The 26,257-nt window shown below is 37.5% G+C and overlaps 1 protein-coding gene across 1 annotated transcript in view; it reads left to right on the forward strand.

Moving 5' to 3' along the window:
• The window catches only part of IL1RAPL2 (interleukin 1 receptor accessory protein like 2), a 1,227,386-nt gene that overhangs the window by 1,159,502 nt on the left and 41,627 nt on the right, over positions 1 to 26,257 (forward strand). Inside the window, exon 7 of the mRNA XM_004064643.3 lies at positions 15,476 to 15,605. Within this exon, the coding sequence (XP_004064691.2) occupies positions 15,476 to 15,605 (130 nt within the window). The remainder of the gene's footprint in view (positions 1 to 15,475; positions 15,606 to 26,257) is intronic.

Consider the following 26,257-nt stretch of genomic DNA (forward strand, 5'->3'; position numbering starts at 1 on the left):
GTTGTTTGCTTTTTCTTTTGTTTTGCTGTGTTTTCCTCTTTTCAAAATTTTGTTCTTAGATTGCAAGAGTGACCTCTAGTGTGAAACATCTGTATAGTTATTATCTCAAGCTCCAGGGCCTCTTATCCAGCCTTAATTTCCATAGGTATTTGTGTTATACAAAATATAATTAGCAAGACCTCCACAAATATGGCAAGTTATCATCTAAGAATAAAAACTCCAAGTCAGGTTTTTTCTTATTACTACTCATATATTTTATTCTTAAACTTTGGCTAACAAAGTACAGCTGCATTCTGGGGTTTCTGGGATGGCAAAGGCAACACTTCCAAAAATGTCTTTGCAAGGAACTAGAAGTAAATTATGGCATTCTTTATGAGCTGGGTGTATTTGACTGCAGAAAAAAATGTTTTGCAGGCCTCTTGTTGCCCCTGGCATTCCTGTTGTGAATAATCGGTTGGTGCACTCCCCTGTTCTCTTTCTTCTCCAGAAAAAGGAAGTGTTTTCCTTACCACCATACTGGGTAGATACAAGGCACAAAGAACACACTGTATTCTTCATGGGGAAAATTAAAGTCGACTTAAGCATATGTCCTGCCCTCACACAAGGCCAGCCAGAAAATTTGCAGTATGGTCACGGGCATTGCTTATTCCCTACACGAGGTAAAATAGAAGCTTTAACTGCCTTTCAAGAGCTAGCTCCCCTTGCAATAAAAATAACAACCCCTCATATTGGCATAGTGCTTTAAAACTTACAAAGCACTTTTATTCATAAAATTTTACTTCATTCTCTGACCACCTTTAGGAAGTAGGCATTATTAGTCCCATTTCAGTGATGAAAAGTATGAGGCCCACTGGGGTGAAATGACATGTGCAAGGTTAAACATATTTAGTAAATGGTGGAGTTAGAAGTCTTTGGACTCCAAACTTAGTGTACATTTTCTCACAGATGCCTCAGAGTCTAACAATCAGACTTTGGCAAAATAATATATAAGATTTTCAAAAATAAAAACAGTCTGCATTCACATTTCTATGAGCCTTGAAAAGAGAAAAGATGATCTGGTTGTAAGGATCAAAGAAGGTTTTTATGGAGCAGGTTATATACTTCAGTCTTTAACAAATAAGAAAAATGTAGACAGATGAGGAAAACCATTTCAAGCTAAGCAAAATCAGGGCAATAGGAAAGTATAGCACATCTATAAAAAATAGAAAGCACTTCAATCAATGTTTCTAAGTGTGGGAAGGTTGTAGGAAATAATTCTGGAAAAGAAAGTTAAGATCAGGACCTGAAAATCCTCTAATTCTAGAATAGGTTTTCTTAATCTCAGCACTATTGACATTTGGGATTAGATTATTCTTTGTTGTGGGGGATGTCCTATGCACTGTAAGATGGTTAGAAGAATGCCTGGTCTATACCACCAGATGCCCATAACACCACATCCCTCAGTTTTGAGAAGTAAATACGTCCCAGATATTACCAAATGCTCCCTCCGGGGCACAACTTCCCCCTATTGAGAGCCATTTAAATTGGTAGATTATGGGGACCTTTTCATATTTTGAAGCAAAGTTGTGTAATGAATATACCTATGCTTAGGGAAAACAAATATGGCAAAAGTCTACAGAAAAAAAAATGGAAAAGGGGAGAGGTTGAAAGCCAAGAAAAAGCCCCTCAGGGAGATATGACAGGGGTCTCACAATGTAGGGGCCACAGATAGCTGCTATATTGGAAAAAGCATTAAACTTAGAGGCAGGCACTTGGACTACATTGCAAGCTCTGCCAACAGTCAGTGTGTGTTCTTGGACAAGTCATTTAAAACTGCGCCCTCTATTTCTCATCTAGAGTGAGAAGATGAGAGGATGAGACGATGATCTCAAAGTTCCCTTCTAACTGCATTAGAGAAAGATATGCAATGCTGTAACTAACTTTATCTGCATTAATTCTTCTCCATATGTCTTTTGAAAGAATCTTGGTGGGTATCAAATGTGTGTTTGATTTCTCTGTGTAAAGATAAATAGCATAACCTCACTGTCTCAGATTAAGTTGGATGAAATGACAAGTCAGAAATAGTGAAAAATATGAATTATGAAATGCATTTTAAAGACATGTAGTTATATTACTTTCAAGTACATGAAGTACTTAGAACATAGATGTTGAAGTATTGCTTAGGCGAGGTCTCTTGGAAGCTAGTTTAGTTCATTAATTTAACATGTACTGAAAGCACGCAATGTGCAAAACACTCTGCTAGGCTTTTCAGAGGTTACCAAGATGGATTAGTTATGTGACCTGCCAAAGAGCTTACAGTATAGTAAGGGAGGTTAGCAATATACACAACGATAATACAAAGCAGAATGTTGTACATTCCAAACAAATTGTACGTGCAAGTCTTATATACAACAACAGGCTGATTTTTAGATTGCTTAGTCATGTAGAATACAGCTTAAATCCAGGTTTTAAAATAATGAAATATATATTTAAAACACATACACAACTTTTTCACCGAGTTGCTAAAATATTTGAGTAAGAAAAAATACAAGCTAAACAATTATCCATCAACTCAACTAAGATATCTGCGTAATATATAACTGAATTGTAATGGTACCATACATAGGCTAACCTCATTTGCCAGTGGAGCCTTAACAAGTAGACAAAAATGGTTGGCATCAAGCAAATTGCTTATATTTAAATGGTTGTTTTAAAGAACTTGTAATAATTCTCCTTTTTAAAGTATTTAAAATATTAAATATACTTTAAAGAATCTTGTCTATGCTATTTTGTCCCTTGCTTTGGGAATCTTTGTTCTAAAGAAGCAGCAATTTTCTTTTCTTTTAAATTTTAGTTTTAGTTCTGGGGTACATGTGCAGGATGTGCAGGTTTGTTACGTAGGTAAACATGTGCCATGGTGGTTTGCTGCACCTATCAACCTACCACCTAGGTATTAAGCCCAGCATGCATTAGCTATTTTTCCTAATGTTCTCCCTCCCACCACCCCACACACCAACAGGAGAGGCAGCAATTTTAATGTTAAAGTTTTACTATATACCATGTAACAAAGTGCAAATTCTGTAAGAACATTTTTCCCGTTGAGCTGTTTTCTATGGTGTTCCTTCTTGCTCTCTCTTCAGGTGATCAGCAGAGCCAAATACATAGCAAATGTACAACTTTGGTCAACAGATTATATCTGAGATAATTTTTGATTTACCTACTACATACTCATGTGCACACATACACTATGTAAGAGGGCTGTGGTAAAGACTGATGTAATTAATTCAGGGAGAGAATGCCATGTCATTTGGGGTGGGGGGGGGATGACTAATAAATAGATAGATGATAGATGAATAGATAGAGGGATACAGATAGATAGAAAATAAAATATCTGTACTAGTAGATATATATGTGTGTGTATGTGTGTGTACCTGTATATGTAGGCCAAAGAGAAAAAATACAGAAAAATCGCAGTTACTCAGGAATTTGTTGTACAGTTTGTACAGAAAACTAAACTGTGAGTGTCTTTTTAACTTGAGAGCTTCAGGGGAAAGAGGCTGTTTTTAATCAGATTTTTGACTACAGAAGTAAATAAAAGACAGTGTGAGAAATGGACCAAAGTGGAAGAATATTGAGGTCCCTGTTGGTTCCAGTCAAGTAGAGAGATGGGTGTAACAGAACAATTGACTTTGAGATATTTTCCCCAACTATGTCACTCCTGGTCTATTTATTTTACAACCTTCATACTGTGGGAAATATGGAACAGTATAAGGCACAGTCCTGGCCCTAGGAAGTTTATAAAAGTTCAGAAGACTGAACAAAAACAAGTGATAAGAAAACTACCAATCTAAGACATGCTATGAAGCTATCTTTGATAAATTATTCTTAGTGACACAACAATCGTTGAAGGCAGAGACTGACATATTTAACATATCCCCAAACACCTAGGAAGGGATCTTGCCCATTGTAGATACTTGTTATATGTTTGTTGAAATGAAGTGGCATGCTTATGGAACAAAATATAAAAGCTTAGAAATACAAAATAGAGAGATCACTGTTTTCAGAAGCCTATATGCAAGATACTTATGGAGTAATTAATAGTGTGACTGGAAGGTTGTAGTGTGTGATTTAATTTTATAGCATTTAGTATTTTCATATTAAAAAAATTACAGCTTTATAGAAGCTTATAAAGGAAAGGGCAGGGAACAACTTATTGAAGACAGAACTAGATCCAGAGGAGAGGAAGAGTAGGGATGACTGAGGAGACAGGATAGTTCCCTGTGAATTTGGAAGAGAATTTTGAAGGAGAGAGAGAAAGGATTGTTGAGCAACTGCTTTGAGGACTTTGAGTCAGTAGATGAGTAGTGAGGAATTTTAGAAATCTCCGCTGTTAAGCAATTCTTATTGCTTAACAATTGTCCCACTATTTGAGAAACTGCTAAAGATACACATTAATTTTCAAAGAAAAAAAAATGCACATTACATGGTAAAGAATGGAGAACTTCCTTATTAGCTTTATCCCATACTGGAAAATGATTGGGCATTATTTGATGAGACTAGCCAATTGTTTTACCAAGGAAGGAACAAAGAGTAGTGGAAAGTTAGAGTGAGGAAGGGTTGTGTAAACTAGCAAGGCTGAGTGACTAGAATAGAGGCAGACAAGGATACTCATAGGAAAGGCAAGAACAATGATGGAGTTGGGAATCCATTCCTAGCAGGATGGCTGGCTCAGTTTTACAGGAGGAGTAATGTAAAGACCCAGAGCTGGAGAGTACATGGCTCAAGGAATGGGGATAAAGCCCTGGAGGATACAAGAGAACCTCACCAACTTTGTGAATTACATTCAGGCCATTCCTGCCTAAGACTCAGAAGCTGACTTCTGACTTTTCTTGTGAGCAATGATGGGTCTTTACTTTTTTAAATTATGCCCTTCAGCAGAGGCAGCAGGAGAGGTGACTTCTTTATTATGATATTGCTAACTGCAATAATTAGCTTAATATCCTTTATTTTCTGTCATTTATGTAACCTCCTGTCTTCAAAGAACAGAACAAAAATATTCAAACTTATTAAATGCCATATAACTGCTACACTCTCCCATAGTGGATACATTGAACTCATTTCCTTCTCTCTTCAGGAACTTATGGACATGGGGAAAGAAAGATTACATACAATTCAAGATAAAATCCAAATTTCAAGCAAAAAGAGATGGTGACAATCGTAGATTGGTATCACCTGAATACAGCACTCGGAATGATTTCCACAGGCATATAAACATTGAGGTTCTTTTCTCCCATTTTGTTGTTGACTCTGCCTTGCAAGAATTTTTGAAAAGGCAACTCAGATCAGTTCGGCTCCTCTTCCCTTTCCTTTCTCCCTCCTCCTTCTTTAAAAGGGTTAGCAAATGAAGGGGAAAACTTGAACTTCAAGGCAATTATTTATTATTTGTACCATGGTTCATTCCAAAATGGATTGGTGAAGACCGGCAAAGATACATTTAATGCTGCAAGAGAAAACCAATTTAAAAATAAGAAAAATTAGTTGAATTAAACTAAGCGTTTGAGAATCAAACAAGTACCATTGAGCACAACCATGTACCTTGCAGCATGCTAGTTCCTCTAAGGAAATGAAAGTGAAATATAAGATATGGTTTCCATCCTTAAAGACTGTAACATTTATTTGGGAAGAGGAGGCAAACACCTGTGAAATGCAGTATGGAGGAGTGTTTAGGATCTTTGGCTCTAGAGTCTAGCTGTCTGCTTTTATATTTCTCCCACTTACAATGTTTGTGGCTTCAAACAAGTTAACTTCTTTCTACTTTTCTCTGCTCATTGTAAACTGAGAATAATAATACCTTACTCCCTGGGTTTCTGTGATGATTAATTTCATCAGAATACATTAAGCACTTAGCTTATTTTGTTGTAATAATTATATAAAGCAAAGCGCAGCTAAACTTTTAACTTCCTGTGACATGTATAAAAATGGGATTCAGAGAAAGCAGAGTGTGCATTAAGGAAGTCAGGGATGGCTTCATGGTATAGGTGGCACTTGAGCTATATTTTGATGGATGAGGCTTTAAGTGAGCAAAAGTGGAGGGTAAAGGCATGCCAATCACGTAGGCTACAAAATAGAGTATAATGAATGGCAAGACCAGAGGGATTTGTCGTCAAAGGAAATTAATAGTCTAAAAGAACCCTTATAATACTTCAGAAAATCAATACTGTGACATGAATCTGATCAGTAATATGTGGACAGCTTTGCGTTTCATTTTCTCAACTAGGCATTGAACCTTGATATTTCCATTTTATAAAGGATTAAAGGATCCTTGTGGGATTATTTTGAACATCATTTCTAGAGTCACGGTGTGCAGACAGCCAACAAGACTTATCAAAGTGAATGGGACCTATGTTAAAACCACAGACACATATTATTCATTTATTTTTTGAGGATATTTTAAAAACTTTCCACAGCTGTGTTTTAAATCTCACTATAATGTCCAGAAAACACATCAGTATTTTCTTCAGTCACCATATAATACCTGGATCAATCTTCAGATATACAGTAAGAATTGCCATGTTTGTATTGATTCATTTTTTTTCCAAACTTGTACAGCAGGATTTAACTAGCAAGTCATTCCTAGTACCAAAAGTTGTGATCTTATTAGTAAGGGATTCATAAGTACTTTTGATGATACAGAAGTTGGGAAAGTGAAAAAGATTTCTGTTTCCAATCAGATGTTCTCAAATGACAAAGGTGACCTCTTTTTTGGGAAGTAATGGTTACTCTGTGTTCTATTTTTACTACTCTCTTGTCTAGCTGCTAGAATAGACCTAACTTTGTAAGCTTTAACACTTAATTCCATGTAGTGTAGAGCCAAGTAAATAACTTTTGAAACAAATGAAAATAACAACTTTAAATATGAATTTAATATGGACTGAAACCATTTTTCAATTGATATGATTGTATAGGTTGGCTACTCTACAAACCTAGATTTCTAAATCAATATGGGAATTTTTAGTTTCTTTCCTTCACCTAACACAATATAAAGAATCATGTGTATTTAATTTTGAACTATTAATTCAATCCAAATGAATTATTTTGCAACTATATGCACATTTGAATACACACATACAACATATTTGCTTGCTTCAACTCTCCTGACATCTCAATTTGCTGAGTATAATTTGGACTTGCTAGTATAGTGAGTTAATATCCAAGGATTTTGTCTTTTCCATAGGGAGCTTTTAAAAATTCCTTTGTCAAGCTGAGATATGAAAAACACTGGGTCAAAGAAAGCAGGGTCATAAGCCAAGATCAGCAGAGCCAACAGAAGCAGCCAGGGTCAGGTTAGGTGGAGAGAACCTAGGGTTCAAGGCAAGGTAGGGTTTATAGGCAGGAAACCCACTATGAAGTAAACAGAGGTTAAGGGATACACAGGAACTGGGATTCCAGGCACAGAAAGCAAGCTGATTCAGGCCAAAAACCAAATGGCCCAGGGACCTTGACGCTAAAGTTAAAAGCTACCTGAGGCACAGAGATTTACGTGCTTTTTATTTTGCAGAAGGAACTAATGACTGGCACTCGAGAGCTAGGACTAAAAGTGACACAGTTCATCCCACTTGGAAAATTCTAACACTCTAGGCCAGCTACAAAATATGAGAACATCAGACCTGAAAGAGTCCTTAGAGATTCTCTCAGTTGACACTATAATTTTTAGAAGAAAGTGTGGCTTATTAGAGGAATGGGCTTGTCAAAAAAATCAAAGCAATATAGTGGAAGGGCTGGGGCTATAACGTTGACGTCCTGACACTAGTACTCTTTACATGAAATGTCTTTGCCTTGCCTACATTTGGTACCCTTAAATGTGAGATATGACTGAGAAAACTAGGATCTTAAGACTCTGAGCCACACTCCTTGTCCAAAGGAAATGAAAAAGGAAAAAGTAAGCAAAGTTAATGGGCGGGATATATAGTAACAATGGGGGTTTTATTCATTCAACCTAGATAAAATTCAGTAACAGAAACTTCTATTGGGATTGGGGCAACTTGGTGACACAACTATGTAAGTCCTATAACTCTAAACAATTCCTCATCCAGTGGACTTTGTAACTCTTATCTGATTGAGCCAATTGTGTACCAAAACAATAACAACAATAACAACAACAACAATACTCGTTTAACCAAGAAAACAGTGCTCTGTCTCATCTTACTTTGAGGTCTGCTGCTGTGCTACTTCCCTCTAGCACAGGCAAATAACTATGAACATATTCCCCACCATCCCCAAGAAACATTACCTGGCTTCACACATACATTCTTTGAAACCAGAAATAGTAGAAAGTTTATGGGTCTCAGTCTCTCTTTGTCTATCTCTTTCTCTCTCCCAAATCATTATTCTATTCTAAGGTTACTCAAGTATTTTCTCCTGGTCTTCTTCCTTCTCAGATTAATTAGCTTTGGTAGCCACTGTCTTATCTCACGGTCACTGTTGTCTGGGTAGAAAATCCTACTTTTTTTTTTTTTCAGTTTCCACCATGTGGGATAACTAACTCATGTCTTTCTGCCTCATCAACTTTTCATCTCCCTTGTATCTTACTGGAAGAAATAAATTCTTTCTTCCTTCCTTTAGCTTCATAATAGCTTTATCTCAACTATAATTTAGAATTTACCTCTGTGACTGTTTCATTTAATTTAGAAATGATGGGGAGAGGGCTCTTCTTTAGAATAAAGAATTTAAAAGGGCTTTATAAAATCACTCTGAAATGTCAAGCTTCTTTTTTTTAGTAGATTAAACTCTGTACTACATATTGGAAGACATTAATTTCTGTAAAACAACATCAAAGCTGGTTCATAATTTGACCTCAAAAAAGTCAGTTAATTCCTATCTGAGCCTGTTTCTAAATCTCAATGATTCATTCAGTTTGTTTGAGATAATAATCTCAGAGAAAGAAAGGGCCTTGGTATTTTTACCAGTACGACATTGGCTGCAAGTGGGTACTTGATATATTGGATGACTGATAGAAAAGGCCAATGTGAGGAATGATGAACTACCTTGTGATTAAATTACACTGATATACATATAAATATATATATATTTATATATATGTGTGCATATGTATGTGTATATATACATACACATACATATACGTATATAGATATATGTAAATATATAGGAATTTTATTTTCAAAATGAGAGAATATATGTTTCTCTCCCTCTCAGTGAAGCTACACCCGGGGATCACTGGCTTTCAGCTTTTTCCTTCTTAACATACGGAACAGATGATACGTACTGTAAGAAAAACTATTAATGGGTCTCTTAGTCCATTTTCTACTGCTATAACAGAATACAACAGAGTGGGCAATATAGAAAAAGATTTATTTGGCTCACAGTTCTGGAGACTGAGAAATCTAAGAGATGGCACCAACATCTAGTGAGGGTCATCCTGTAATAGAAGGCATCACATGGCAAGAACATGAGTGTGCAAGTCAGAGAGATGAAATCCAGCTGAATTCATCCTTTTACTAGGAGTCCACTCTCTCTCTCTCAATAATGGCACTAATCCTGTGATAATGGCATTAATTGATTCATGACAGCAGAGCCCTTATTACCTAATCACCTCTTAAAGATCCTGCCTCTCAACACTGTTACGTTGGCAATTGAATTTCAACATGAGCTTTGGAGGAGACATTCTGCTCTTGGTCCCTCAAAACTTACATCCTTCTCACAATGCAAAATACATTCCTTCCATACCAATAGCCCCAAAGTCTTAACTCATTACAACATAATCTCAAAAGTCTAAAGTCTGAAGTCTTATCTAAATCAGACATAGATGAGATTTAAGGTATGATGCATCCTGGGGCAAATTCCTCCATCTGTGAGTCTGTGAAATTGAAGAAGGTATCTACTTCCAAAATACAATAGTGGGACAGGCATACAATAGACATTCCCATACCAAAATGGATAACTGGTTTCAAGTAAGTCCAAAACCCAAAATGGAATACAACATTAAATCTTAAAACTGGAGAATAATTTGCTTTGCCTCCCTGTCCCATATCCTGGGTACACTGGGGTATGTGGCTGGGTCCTCAAACCCTCAAACCCTTTGGCAGCCCTAACCCTGGGGCTTTTCTGGATTCAGTCTACCCAGCAATTCTCACAGGTTGTAGTCTCATGCCTGTAGCTTTTGGAGGCTGGTGTTATATGCTTGTGTCCCTACAGTTCTGGGGTCTCTGAGGTGACCCCACTCCTACAGCCACACTAGGCATTCCCCTAGTGGGAACTGTCTGTGGTAGCTCTAGCCCTGTGGCTGGTTTTACCCTAGGGCCCTAGGCTATCAACAGCATCCATGCACACACAACTCTTGCATTTTGCAAGCCTGCAGACTTAACTCCATCAAGACTTATAGATTATACCTTCCATTTTGGCAAGTCTAGCTACATCTGGGCCCTCTTGAGCCATGGCTGGGTGGCTGAGGGGTGCTACGCTGGGATTCAGGGAGAAGAGTCCTAAGGTGGCCCTGAGCAGTGAGCCTGTATCAGTTCATTCCCACACTGCTATACACTACCTGAGACTGGGTAATTTATAATGGAAAGAGGTTTAATTGACTCACAGTTCTGCTTGGCTGGGGAGGCCTCAGGAAACTAACAATTATGGTGGAAGGTGAAGGGAAAGTAAGGCACATCTTACATGGTGGCAAGAGATAGAGAGTGCACAGTGGAAACTGCCACTTTTAAAACCATCAGATCTCATGAAAACTCCCTCATTATCATAAGAATAGCATGGGGAAAACTGCCCCCATGATACAATCACCTCCAACCTGGTCCCTCCCTTTCAACATGTGGTGATGCCTTCCCAATAGTCCCCCAAAGTCTTAACTCATTCCAGCATTAACTCAAAAGTTCAAGTCCAAAGTCTCATCCAAGGAAAGGCAACTCCGTTCCACCTATGAGTCTGTAAAATCAAAATAAAGTTAGTTACTTCCAAGATACAATGGGGGTACAGGCATTGGGTAAATGTTCCCATTCCAAATGGGAGAAAATGGCCAAAACAAAGAAGCCACAGGCCCCAGGCAAGTCTGAAACCTGGCCAGGCCATCATTAAATCTTAAAGCTCAAAAATCTCCTTTGACTCCATGTCTCACATCCAGAGCATGCTATTACAAGGGGTGTGCTCCCATGGCCTTGGGCAGCTCTGCCTCTGTGGATTTGCAAGGTACAGCCCCTGTGGCTGCCTTCATGGGCTGGTGTTGAGTGCTTGCAGCCTTTTCAGGTGCATGATGCAAGATGTCAGTGGATCTACATTTCTGGGGTCTGGAGGATGGTGGTCCTCTTCTCACAGATCCGCTAGGTAGTGGCCCATTGGGGACTCTCTGTCAGGGCTCTGACCCCACATTTCCCTTCCACACTGCTCTAGCAGAGGTTCTCCATGAGGGTTCCACTCCTACAGCAGACTTCTGCCTGGACATCCAGGCATTTCCATACATCCTCTGAAATCTAGGCGGAGGGTCCCAAAGCTCAATTCTTGTGTTCTGTACACCTGCAGGCCCAACACCATGTGGAAGCTGCCAAGGCTTGGGGCTTGCCCACTCTGACACATTTTAAAACCATCAGATCTCATGAGAACTCCCTCACTGTCATGAGAACAGCATGGGGGAAACTGCCTCCATGATCCAATCATCCCCCACCAGGTGCATCCCTGGACACATGGCAATTACAATTTGCTATACGATTTGGGTGGAAACACAGAGCCAAACCATATCAGAGCCCATGGAGGATACCCCAGGCCTGTTACCCCAAACAATTCTGCCCTGCTAGAGCCTGTGAGCTTGTGATGGGAGAGGCTGTCTCAAAGATCTTCAAAATGCCTTTGGGTTCTTTTGTCCCTTGTCTTGATGGATGGCACCTGGCTTGTTTCTATGCATATTAATTCCTTTAACAAATGGTTGCTTGACCACACTTTTTGTATTCTCTTCTAAAGATGCCTTTTCACTCTTTACCTTGCCAGCTTGCAAATTTTCAAATTTTTTCTATTCTGCTTCCCTTTTTAAGTATTAATTCCATCTTTAAGCCATCTCTTTGCTCTCATATCTCCCTATATACAATGAAAAGTAGCCATACAGTAGCCTGAACACCTTGCTGCGTTGATATTTCTTGTACCAGATGCCCTAGTTTATCACTTTTAAGCTCTGCATTCCATAAGCCCTGGACACAGACACAATTTCATCACCTTCTTTGCCACTTTATAAAAAGGATAGCCTTTACTCCAGTTTTCAGTACCTTGTTTCTCATTTCTTTCTGATACCTCATCACAGTGGCCTTTACTGTCCATATTCCTACCAACATTCTGGTCATAACCCCTTAAGTAATCTCTAAAAAGATCAGACTTTCCCTACAGCTCTCCTCTTCTCCTGAGCCCTTGCCAGAATTCTCTTTATGGTCTGTCCACATCAGTACAAGATTTTTCTAGCCTTTTCCTCCAGATTCCTTCAGCCTCTGTTCATTACCCAGTTCCAAAGCCACTCCCACATCTTCAGGTATTTGTTATAGCAACAACCCCACTCTCAGTACCAATTTTTCTGTTTTAGTCCATTTTCTGCTGCTATAACAGAAGACCACAGATGGTGCAATTTGTAAGGAAAAGAGATTTATTTGGCTCTCAGTTCTAGATGCTGAGAAGTCCAAGAGCATCAGCACCTGTTGGCATTAGGTGAGGGTCATCCCATGGCAGAAGGCACACATATGAGACAGAGAGAGGAAATCCAGCTCAACTCATCCTTTTCTCAGAAGCCCACTCTCAGAAAAACTAACCCAGTTCCACAATAACATTACTCCATTCATAAGGGCAAAGCCCTCATGACCTAATTATCTTCCAAAGGTCTTACTTCTCAACACTGTTACATTGGCAATTGAATTTCAGTATGAGTTTTGGTGGGGACATTCAAACCATAACAATGAAACATGCCTCATATACAAGTTACGACTTTACCCCTTAACTCCCATTCAAAAAGAAGTATACTGGAATGCATATGTGTAAGAGTGACATAATATAATGGTGACTTCAGCTCTCCTGTAAATTTTAAATAACTAATTCATTAACTTCATTATTACCATTATTAGCAACAATCTTCTTAAAATATGTCTTACAACTGAAAGTAGCATGCTCCAGTGTTCCATGTGTTCTGACACTGGCCTGCTAGACTGGAGCATGTGGTTCAGGGCACTCTCAGAAATACAGATAAAAGATTTGTGCCCTGATTGTGGATTATCTTAAGGAAGAAATAAACCTCTTGAAAGGTGAAGCTACAAAGTTAAATACATAAAGCGCAGCAGGAAGGTGATTAGTTTTCACATTGGCATCACAACTGTCCATTCTTCTTTTTATCTTATGTTGAAAGGCCAAATCAAAGTGTGGGCCCAGGGAAGAAAGGATACATTAACAGTAACATTAATATAAACTCTATGTTTAACTCCTTGGTAAGACTTGTGAAATTAAAATTAACTTGATTACGTAGGACAAAGATACACAATTTATAGATTTTTGCGGTAGAATTTCAGGCACCTAGTCAATAAGGTAGAATGAATTGAAATGGTAAAGATCACCTCTTGTTCTAACTACAGAGAAATGCTGGTCAAAATAAGGCAAATAATTTACATGCTTAGCCCAGCTGGAAAGCAAGTAAGGGAAATTCTCAGGCCTTAGTGATAAATAGGGAGCTCAAAGTAAGAGAAAGGAGTATAAATTGAAATTGAAGATCTCCTGGAGATATCAAAACCAAATGTGGATATTCAGGGTACATGGGCTTGAGTTTAGGATCTATGTGAAGTATGGAGTTAGAGCAGATCCCAGCAAAAATCTAGAAAACTGAATGATTTATAAACCCTGAAATCTATGAAATGGGGCCTAGAAAACTCTGCTTATTGATTCAGGAAAGTGTACAGAAAATTCACATTCACTCCAGGGCCATAGCTATGAATCCAAGGAAACATTTAAGAGAAACTGGAACTCTAAACCTGTACCAAGCATGGGTGTGGACTCTAAATTCACATAACTCATATATGACACAAGCCCCCAAGCAAAGAAATTGACAGAAAAACTGGTTCCAAACCAGTGAAACTTGTAGGGCCTTGGTAGAAGCAACCTTGGAACTTCTCTAAGGGAATTCCTCTATAACCCTCAGCATCTGGGACTACCACAGAAAACAATCCCTGCTGTAGATGAAAATACAGCAATGAAATTATAAACCTCATAAGAAAATTAACCACCATGATGTCGCTTCCCTTGACACAATGGAAAAAAAACTGCATACCAAGAAGTAGAGATAATAGGACAATTTAAAAGAGACTTTAAAAGAGGTTGAAAATTGTTTAAAGAGAAAAACAGAATGGAGAAAAATTGTTTGTCAAGAAAAGGGCAGTGATGGTTATCTGTGGCCTTTACAAAAATATCTGTCTCTTGTGTTTATTTAACAAGAACCTGTTTAATGGGAGAGTAAAAACATTCCTCCCAGGAGAAATTGCAGCAATAGTCAGTACCTTATGTGTAGTGCCAAGAAAAGAGCAGTCATTTTTTGATAGACCACCTCAAGGAGGCCCCATTTTACACAGTGCCTTCATTCTGACTTCTTGTTCTATCCAGGCCCCCAGCCACTTGGATGCTTCCCACTCACACTGAAGTGGATCTTCCCACTCAGCCACCAAACTCAAATACCAATCTTTCCTGGAAACCCCAGACAGACATACCCAGAAATAATGCATTACCAGCTATCTAGGTATTAATATTTCTTAATCCAGTCAATTTGACACCTAAAAATAACCATTATAGTTTATATTACCTAATTTTTCTTAAAACATGTAAAAATCAGAATAAACAAATTTCTGTGTAATCTTAATAACAGTGGAGAGTATATTATGATATGTCTTCTCACCAACCAAAAATTAACTTATACTTTTGATTAATGTTAGTTTCAAGGGCAAGTTCAAGTTAGCAGTGCTTAATATTCTCAAAAATAAACAAAAAAGATAGTCTTTTCATTTGATTTTTTCATATTATTTCATAAGAAGGAGGCAGCAAAAATAAACAGTTTTAAAACCTGTGTAACAAACAGCTTTGGGAACATAGGGAGACCCTGTGTGGTCCCAGCTACTTGGGAGGCTGAGGTGGGAGGATCACTTGAGCCAGGGAGGTTAAGGCTGCAGTGAGCTGTGGTTGTGCCACTGCACTCCAGCCTGGGTGACAGAGTCAGACCCCATCTCAAAAACAAACAAACAAACAGAAAACTGAGTAACTTTATATTCCCACTTTTGATTATACTTTGAATTTAAGTTTTTTTCTAGAAGCCCTCATAACTATTTAAAATTTTTCCCAGGTACAATGATAAGATGACTAGAAAAAGAGTTGAAAATTGGGTCACCTCTGAGTTTTCCTTTGGATGTTAAATGGTCGCTTCCTGTCTCCCACTGATAATCAGGAGTCATTTGCTCATTTCTTTTTCTCTCATTCTCAGGTAAGCCTCTGAACATCCCCTGCAAAGCATTCTTCGGATTCAGTGGAGAGTCTGGGCCAATGATCTACTGGATGAAAGGAGAAAAGTTTATTGAAGAACTGGCAGGTCACATTAGAGAAGGTGAAATAAGGTAGAGAGCTTGAATTGCTTATCTTTCTTTGCTGTCTTACGGGATTCTGCTCAGGATTTTAATTGCAACTCCAAATCATTCCATTCTCTAAAAGCTGATCTTATGGAGAGACCAAGGATGACTGCCTTAAGAAATGCCAATGTGTAAGCTTCTAACATAAGTAGGTCTTTCTCCCATTTAAAGATTATGTCACCAGGGTATAATGACCCTCCAAAAGCTGCCTAAGGAAATTCCTTTGAGTTTCTAAAGCTAAAACCACTGGTACTCCAACAGTCACAGCAAAGGTCCAGTCTTTGAAGGTGACTCCTCAGACCACTGGGCAAATTGTTTATTTTCTACCTGGGAACAGACAACCTTCATATGTCATAAGTGTAAAACTGCAGTGGCAATGGTAAGCTGGTCTTCAGCCAAAATAACTGTTAACTCTTGTTGAATACTGTTTATTTCTCCCAACATCTAATACTTATCCTGAAAAGACTGATCCTTCAATTTAGTACATGTTTAGACCTCTTTTCACTCTCCTGTTACACAAATACTTCTCTGGTTTATAGATACCAATTCTATTGGTTTTCTAATTCTATTTAGTACTTTCTCATTTGTACAAAAAAGATATAAAAATATAGGTAACCTTTCTCACCTCACTCAGTTTGTGAGGTTTCTCTTTGGTTTCAGAGATGATGATGTGTAGTGTATGTTCCTGATTCTGATAGGAATTGGGATTCTTCCCTCTTCACTCCCATTAAGAATCATGCAGTGAAAATTAATCTAAAATTTCAGTACAACTAATGTTAAAGTTTATTCCTTCAGTTTTCTTATTGAATATAGAGCAGCATAAATGAGACAAGTACGCTTTGTATTATTTACTATGTTTAAATGTTATTTATAATTACTCTCATGACAATTTCTCTCTATGTGTCCACCCAATAACTCTTTTCTAGGGGTTCATAACTTTGAAGGTCTGTGAACCCCTTAAGAGTCTATGCAAAATATTTACTATAGGAGCATATTTCTAGGCAAAATACACATGAAAAGGTGTTTGACATGTTTAGTAATCAAGGAAATGCAAACCAAAACCACATGATACCACTTTATACTCACTAGGATGCACTAGGATGGCTGTAATTTAAAAAGTCAGATTATAGGCTGAGCACAGTTATTCAGGCCTATAATCCCAGCACTTTGGGAGGCCAAGGTGGGTGGATTGCTTGAGCTCAGGAGTTTGAGACTAGCCTGAGCAATATGATAAAACCCTGTCTCTCCCCGCTTCCCTTCCAAGAAAAAATACATATATATGTACAAATCTTAGCCAGGCATCATGCTATGTGCCTGTAGTCCCAGCTACTTGCTACTTGGGAGGCTGAGGTGGGCACATCACTTGAGCCCAGGATGTTGAGGTTGCAGTGAGTCATGATTGTTCTACTACACTCCAGCCTGGGTGACAGAGCAAGACCTTGTCTCATAAAAAAAAGTCAGATTATAACAAATGTTGGTAAGGATATGAAGAAATGGGAAACCTCATACACTGCTGGTAGGAATAGCCCTCCTAGGGATATAAACGAAGTAAATCAAAACATATATCTACAAAAAACTGGTCCATGAATGTTCATAGCAGCATTGCTCATAATAGACAAAAATGAAAACAACCTAAATGTCTATCAACTAAGGAATGAATAAATAAAATGTGGTACATTCATACAGTGAATATTATTTAACCATAAAAAACGAAATATTGGCATATACTACAACCTGAATGAACCTTGAAAATGTTCTCAGTGTAAGAAGCCAGAAACAAAAAATAAACACATACTATATGATTCAATTTATATAAGATGTCCACAATAAGCAACTTTATAGAAACAGAAAGTAGATTACTGGGTGCTTAGCACCAGTGGGGAGGAATGGAATATAGATGTGATAGCTAAAGTGTATGGGTGTGTTTTTGTGTGTGTGATAGAACACAACATAACATAAAATTCATCATTTTAAAATTCACAATTTAATGGCATTCAGTACATTCAGAATTCATACAACCACCACCACTTTATAGTACCAGAACATTTTCATCACTCTAAAAGGAAACGTTGTACCCATCAAGCAGTCTGGGGCTTCTTTATAAGATAATGAAAATATTATAAAATTGACCATAGTGATAGTTTCACGTCTGTGAATATTCTAGAAAACAAAGAATTGTATACTTTTAAGGGATAGATTATGTGGCATATACATTTTATCTCAATAAAGCTGTTTTTCTTAAAAAAAAAAAGCCTTGAAATTAATTGCCTGACACAGAACAGATTTTCAGAAATAAATAATGGATATATTACAAATGATTCTAAAGTATTAATTGCCATTTGTACTTTGAAGTTTGTAATTAGTAACACTTTATTAGGCAATTTTAATTTAATATTTATTTGAAATCAATACAACTGAATTCATTTTAAATTGTTATAGAAGATACATATTTAGGATTACTGTCAACGTATCTGTGTATAAAAGACCTTAAGAGTCACTTTTCATTCTACAGAACAAGAAACTGGTCCCAAAATGGATATGTGATAGGTACACTAGTATATAGTTAGTAGCAGAAGTTCCATCACCAAAAAGCTCAGAGATATGTTTTGTGATCAAAGGTACTAATTATATGAGCCTAAGGTAATAATCTCCCTTTTTGTATGTGTGACTGCATGTAACTTTTAAAATAAACAGCTTTATCGGAGTATAATTGACATATAATAAATCACACAATTTAAAGTATGCAATTTGTAAGGGCGGATTGATATATGTGTACACCTGTGAAACCATCACCACAATGAAGATAACATATTAATCACCCCCATGTTTCCTGGTGCCCCTTTGAAATCCCTCCCTCCTGCCCTTCTCCAACAACAGGGATCTTCTATCACTATAAATCAGTCTGCCTTGTCTAGAATTTTATATAAGCAGAATCATACAATAGGCGCTTGTTTTGCTCTGGATTATTTCATGTAGCACAATTATTTTGAGATTTATCCCATCTTGTTATATGTGTCAATAGTTCATACCATTTTTATTGCCAAATAGTATTCCATTATGTGATTATACAAAAATTACTCTTCTATTCACCTGTTGATGGACGACATTTGGGTTGTTTCCAATTAGGACTATTATGAAGAAATCTGCTAGGAACATTCATATACATATCTTTGTATGCACATATATTTTCTTTTCTCTTGCCTGAATAGCTAGACATGGTGTGCTTGAATTATATAGTAGACATAAATTTAATTTTTAGTTTATTCTTTAAATAAAATTTAAATCATTTTTAAACAAACTTTTTTAGAATAATTTTTGATTTATAGGAAAATCATGAGGATAGTATATAGAGTTCCTATATACCCCATACCCCATTTCCCCAGTTATCGACATCTTAGGTTCTTATGGTACTTTTGTACCATAAGAATACTGCTCATGTCTAGGTATTCAGGCAAGAGAAAAGGAAATATATGTGCATACAAAGACATGTATATGAATGGTCATAACAGCTTTCTTCATAATAGTCCAAATTGGAAACAATCCAATGTCCATCAACAGGTGAATAGATGAGCAAATTGTTGTATAGTCATATAATGGAATATACTTGGCAATAAAAAAGGAATGGGCCAGGAGCGGTGGCTCATGACTGTAATCCTAGCACTTTGGGAGGCCGAGGTGGGTGGATCACCTGAGGTCAGGAGTTCAAGGCCAGCCTGGCCAACATGGTGAAACCCCGTCTCTACTAAAAATACAAAAATTAGCTGGGCATGGTGGCAGGCACCTGTAATCCCAGCTACTCGGGAGGCTAAGACAGGAGAATTGCTTGAACCCGGGAGGCAGGGGTTGCAGTAAGCTGAGATCATGCTGTTGCACTATAGCCCGGGTGACAAGAGTGAAACTCTATCTCAAAAAAAAAATCAAAATTAATACATTGTTATTAACTAAAGACATTTCTTTACACACCTTTCTTTAGTTTTTGCATACTGTCCTTTTTGTTCTGCAGGATTATTTAACTTTTTAAGAATCTGCCTAACTGTATTCCAAACTGGTTATAATTTTACAAAAGAAAAGTGAGGCACTGCTACTCTCTCCAGCAGCAAATGATTAGAGTTGGTGGGAGACAAAACATATATACATGAATTGGATAAATCCTGAACAAGCCACCATATTAGGGGCCAAATGAGTCAACCAGCTAGGAAATGCTATAGGAAGACAACCTTTCAGGACTTGCAAAATGACATTGTTTAACTGATTTTGTTTCATCCTGTTTCTCCACCAAATCCCCCAGTAAAATAACTATATTAGCAGTGATGGAAAGTTCCAGGAAATTTATTTTGAAAATTTCACAAGACCCTACTAGCTAACTAAAGTCACCTTCATAGAAGTGCCAACAAAAAGGCAGAAATTCCCAGCCTGGGACCACAGGCACATACCACCATGCCTGGCTAAGATACAGTCACTCATTTTGTAATATAGTCATGAGTTGCCTAATGATGGGGATACGTTCTATGTAATACATTATTAGGTGATTTCATTATTGTGCAAACATCATCGAGTGTACATATACAAACCTAGATTATAGCCTACTACACACCTAATCTATATGGTATAGCCTATTGCTCCTAGGCTACAAACCTGTACAGTATATTATTGTACTGAATACTGTAGGCAACTGTAACACAATGGTAATATTTGTGTATGTAAATATATCTAAACAAAGGAAAGGTACAGTAAAATACAGTGTTATAATCTTATGGGGCTACCTTTGTATATGCAATATATCATTGACTAAAATGTCATCATTCCACTTCATATGTCTTGTGTGATCCATGATCTATTTGGAAGCTTGTGTGGTTTCTATAATTCTTTCAGTCTATAGCCATTTATGCTAATACAGGAACTAATTAACCATGTCTTCTAGCCTCCAAAGTCCTTGAAACAAAGCATGCAAGATTTTATACAGCACAGCAAATTGGAACAAATCCAGCATTTTAATAGAAAAAAATTGCTAATCATACTATTTAGGTGAACCAAGAGAAGATTCACATTTTTTCATAACCCGTATATTTTCTCCATAAGGAAGAGTTCTGACGGCAGAATACTGAGAATTTTTAATTAGGGGATTCCTCTCAAAGGCATTTCTAGAAACAAAATTTATTTCTGGATGCATGGCCCTTATTCAGTGCTGTCTCTGTCTGTACAGGACATTGTTAAAAAATACCTTAGACTGGGGTAATTTATAAACAATAGAAATGTATTAGTCAAAGTTCTGGAGGCTGGGAAGTCAAGATCAAGATGCCTGTAGATCCAGTGTCTGGAAAGGGCCTGTGATGGCTGGGGTAGCCCTGAAAATCTCTAGAATTCCTTCTTCTATCGTCCTGATGAATACCCTCTGGCTTCCTTATATCTATACTAATCTTATCAAATGTTTTCTTGGCCACACTCTTGGTGTTCCCTATTTAACACACTCTTTCATTCTTTGCAACATGGCTGGGCTGAGAATGTCCCAAATCTTTAAATTCTGCTTCCCTTTTGATTATAAATTTCATCTTTAATTCATTTTCTTCTCTCATTTTCCCATAGGCAATCAAGAGAAGCCATGCCACACCCTCAGTACTTTGCTTAGCAATTTCTTTCACTAAATATCCTATTGCACCATTCACACGTTCTACCTTCCACAAAGCACTAGGACATGAAGAAAATTCAGCCAAGTTCTTTGCCACTTTATAACGAGGATGGCCTTCACTTCAGTTTTCAATAACGTGTTTCTCATGTAAGTCTGAGCCCACATAAAAATGGCCTTTACTGTCCATATTTCTATCAATATTCTGATCATGACCACTTAAGTAATCGCTGAGAAGATTGAAGCTTCCTCTACAGTTCTCCTCTTCTATTGAACCCTCACCAGAATTGCTCCTTACAGTTAGTTCATGTTGATATAGGCTTTTTCTAGCCTGCTCCTCCAAATTATTCCAGCCTCTGTTCATTACAAAGTTCCAAAGTTCCATTCCACATTTTTTGGTATTTTTTTTAACCAGAGCACCCCACTGTCAGCACCAATTTTTGTCTTAGTCCATTTGGGATTCTATAACAAGATACCTTAAATGGGTAATTTAAAAACAACAAAAATTTATAGCCCACAGTTCTCAAGGCTGGGAAGTCCAAGATCAATGTGCTGGCAGATTAAGTGTCTGGTGAGGGCCTGTTCCTCGTGGATGGAACCTTCTGTGTGTCCTCACATGGCAACAAGGGCAAGGGAACTCATTCATGCTTCTTTTATAAGGGCACTAATCCCATTCATGAGTGGAGAGCCTTCATGATTTAATCACTTCTCAAAGGCCCCACCTCTTAATACTATCACGATGGATATTAGGTGACAGCATATGATTTTTGGGAGACCACAAACATTTAGACCATAGCAAGGGCATTGCTTTGGGCCCATTTAAAAATTGAATCATAGCTCTTGTGTTGTGCACACATTTCAAAATTGCATTGTGTAATATAACCAAGCAGTGAGGATGTAAATAAATAGCTCTCAGGCAGTCGACTTGTGGAGAAGCTTCCCCAGAGGCACTGGGTCTGGCAGGAGAACTAGCCCCTCTGCCTAGGTTCTCAATTTCCTGTGCAGCAGCTTGATCCTAGAAATGTGTGTTACAACTTTTTATTTCTTAGTTTGCCACAGAGGAATAGAGGACTTAAAACAATACCTAGTAAAAAAAGCTTAGATATTTACTGAGAGCTTGATGAGATAATGTCACTTGGACTTCAGTAAGTATAACGTCTGTACTCAGCATTTCCCCTGCTGCTTGAATAGCATTTTAGATCAAATCCTGTCTAACATTTTGGAGTTCTCATTTGTTTGCTCTCTGGGTCAGTTTCACCACTGTGGTCCCGAGCCTCTCCTGATTTTCAGCCCATTGCCAAAGCACTTAGACCCCACTTTGGGCATACAGATTCCCCTTTATCTCTCTTTAAGCAGAGATTGGCACAGTTCTCCCATGCCTCTGATGTTGCTAAGAGACTAAGCCACAAGGAAATCTGAACCCAAATGTGGTAACCATTCACAACTGCTAATCTATCCCACACAACTGCATCACAACCCTTTCACTAACTCCAGAAGATATAATTTATAGAGATGGTAAAATAATTTTATGTGTGCAGTAACATAAGATGTAATTGTACAAGTTTGGTTATTTATTTCTACAATTTTAAAATCATTCCAACAATCTGCTCTCTGCCAAGCTCTACCATGTTTATTCAGAGAAGTCAAATAATTATTTCGAGGAAACCTAGTAGGAATCATAAGGGGAAGACTTCTTACTTTCTGTCCTTCTGTTAAAGCTTAATGGGAACTGCTGCAAAGGAGGATCAGAGAGTACCCGCACAATGTCCTTTGGGGATAATGATTCTAGGAAGGCCACCTCAGTCCTGTACCACTACAGAACTTCCTTCTAATCAATCTTACAAGAGTCTTGAGAATTTTGTTTCAAAGAATTTGCTAGTGAGGTATGTATTCTACATAGCTAATTTAAAAAGTCAGAAAAATTGAACCAGTCCTATTAAATAAGAAATAATAGTATTATAGATTGCCGACAGGGTTACGCATTGCATCTGATTGTCAAAAAAGACTCCACGAATTTCAAGACAATTGCTTTGTCCCAACAGAGAGTCATTTTCAATTATAAATCTCACTTTACAAATTGCCCTATCAATACCTAACCTTTTCTTCCTCAGGCAATACTATAAAACAGTTTACCAAATCTTTTCTAATTCTTGACCTGAAAAACATATTCAATTTATCTTAAGGTTTTCAGAAAAGCTTACTAAAATGCAAATAATTTTATTTACCTTCAGTTCCTGAAAGGCTGTGAGCTGAATATGGTCTTTGCTGGTTTGTTTTAGTTTTGGTTTCTTCACTGCTGCTTTTTACCACTTTCTGGTCTTCTGTTTCATTCCTTTACCTTAACATCCCCTCCTTGCATGACTGAAATGCTCTAATAAAGAGGGAAGGTGATATAAGCATGAAAATTTTTATTCTTAAAATAAGGTGAGTCTGTCTTAAAGACCAAAACTAACCTAATAATGACCCACTCTTTTTAAAAAGCAATATGGAGCTGTGAATATGTTGTTTGTCCCTAAAATACAGAGGAAATAATTGGACTCCCAGGCAGTCCTAGGGAAAATGATGAGATGTATTTTGGCAACTTCTCACACAATTTTTAATGTCTTGAAGGACCCCACATGTCCTTGGTTTTCCCAAAGTTGAGCTTCAAAAAAGTATTTTCCTTTCTTCTACTCTCAGCTCATCCTACTGGAAGAAGAAATACAGATCAATCACTTTGCTTTAATTTAAATAGGTTTCAAATCTCATCACACCTGTATGTGAATGTACACATTATAAACAGCATAGTTTTACCTAGGGCCGTCCTTAATTTCTAGTTAACTAAAGGTACATTTTTGAAGGAGTGGTGAATACTATTCATGATTCCAGGGTTGGTCTTATCCTTGATCTATGCATAAAATACTAAAAGCCTACCTAAAACATGTTTGTTGTTTCTCTTCATTTATTGAGCAGATTTTAGATGCTCAGTCTTAACTATGTTGTGTTGGGTTGTAAGCTACTCTAGACAAAAACCTATAATTAGTAAATAATAATAATAATAATCCCAGTCCATCCTTTTATAGTACACTGCATATTGCAAAAGCATTTCACATCTTAAAACATATTGGATACTCATAATAACCATCTGAGATAAATACTGTTAGCTTTATTTTGCAGATAAAGAAACTGAAGTTTAGAGACTGAGGAAGAGCTGCTGCCCTTTAGTGATTGAGGGTTCCTATAGGGCTAGACCGAATTCATCAAAGCTAGCAAGAATCCTCAATTGTCCAGAATGTTTTGTTGTACTCCAGATTTAGACTATAAAAAGTCAAAATCTGTCGGGGACTGAAAGAGTGAAAATCAGTGTGGACTGAGAATAAGCAGCCCTGCTATTAATCAGGCTGGGAGGACAGACAGATAAAGCCAGCTGCAAAGTTAGCAGAAAACACTGTTTCTCGCAAGGTCATGCAGCAGTTGTAAAATGCCATAATGACCCCCTCCTCCTTTGAGTGACTACTGCTTTCTTACCAGTGATGCCCCAAACCTGCTTTGCTGCTTACATTAACTACCAGGGATATCCAACTGCTAAGCTATCCTTGCCCCATAAGAGAACCCAGTCCCTAGTTAACCCCCATTTTTTCCAATCCTGCCTCAGAAACTCCAACCAACCCAGGATTTACCCCTGCTTCCCTAAAACCTCATCAGAATCTTTCACTGTAAATGTAAACATTACAAAACTTTCTTCCTTCCTTCAATCAAGGATTAATCCATGGTTCCTGTACAATGCCCCTCCCTCAATGCATTGAGCCAATAAATCTGATTTTGTCAGACTCTGGGCATGATGCTGGACTTGGAGTAATAATGCTTTAATGGGGCGGGGGGAGCAAATAACACCAAGAAAGAGATCTTGTTTAATTGAACATTTTAATTTTTTTAAACATACCTCCCATCCTTAATTTTATCAATCATCATTCCTGGACAATGATTACTCATACTCAGGATAATGACCCAGAAACTCTGCAAGATACCTAGCCATCAAAGGAGGACTCAGAATAGTTCAAGGGACCATTTACGATGAATGAAAATTGGTCTTAGACATTTTATAATTATTTACCTCAATTAAGAAACCAACAGGACTTTCTATTTAAATTTCAGGTGAACAGAAAATTCAATTAGCCAGAATTTCCATCCCTGAGCAATTCCACTAACCAAGATTTCACTAAAATTTCATTGCATTTGTGTTCTTATCTGAATGTTATGTTATCATTCCCTTCAGCATTGCTTATTTTAGTTTATGATCTTTAGGACAGCAGGGAGCACCTACATGTAAATATTAGTACAATGTCTGGTAGAGCAGATTGCTGTTTACAAATAAGTACTTTTTGATAATGAGGACAGCAGAGGTGCTAGTAGTGATATTGATGATATGGGCAGATATTGAAGAGTATAAACTCTCTGGTGGCAGTTCAACATCTTTATAAAAAATTCAAAGTAGCATGTCCCCTGGAAGAAACTGGAAAGTAATTTGGAATCTGCCTGCTAATCAAGTATTTACTTGTTTACTTTCTCCTTTTATTGCCTTAGTTAAATTTATTAGAGGAAGTCAATAATGAGAAATAATGCACAGTAGTTTGAGACGGTATTTGTTTATTAATACTTCCCAGCTTACCACATTGCCAGGCATATATAACTTTTAAAACATCTGTTTAATGGCATTGAATTGTACTAAAATGCATTAATATAGTGTCTTGCTAGCATTACACACACACTGTAATTTTTAGAGCAGATTTAAGTTCACAGCAAAATTGAGTGGAAAGTACAGAGTTCCCATATTACCCACAAGACTCCCCCCACTATCAATATCCAGCACCACAGTGGTGCATTTGTTGTAATCCATGAACCTATATTGACACATCCTGATCACCCAACGTCTATAGTTTACATTTAGAGTTCACTCCTAATGTTGTACCATCTATGGGTTTCAACAGATGTATGATGACATGTATCCACCATTACAGTATCATACAGATGAGTTTCA

Source organism: Gorilla gorilla, chromosome X (assembly GCF_029281585.2).
Source record: "Gorilla gorilla gorilla isolate KB3781 chromosome X, NHGRI_mGorGor1-v2.1_pri, whole genome shotgun sequence".
Classification (NCBI taxonomy): Eukaryota; Metazoa; Chordata; class Mammalia; order Primates; family Hominidae; genus Gorilla; species Gorilla gorilla.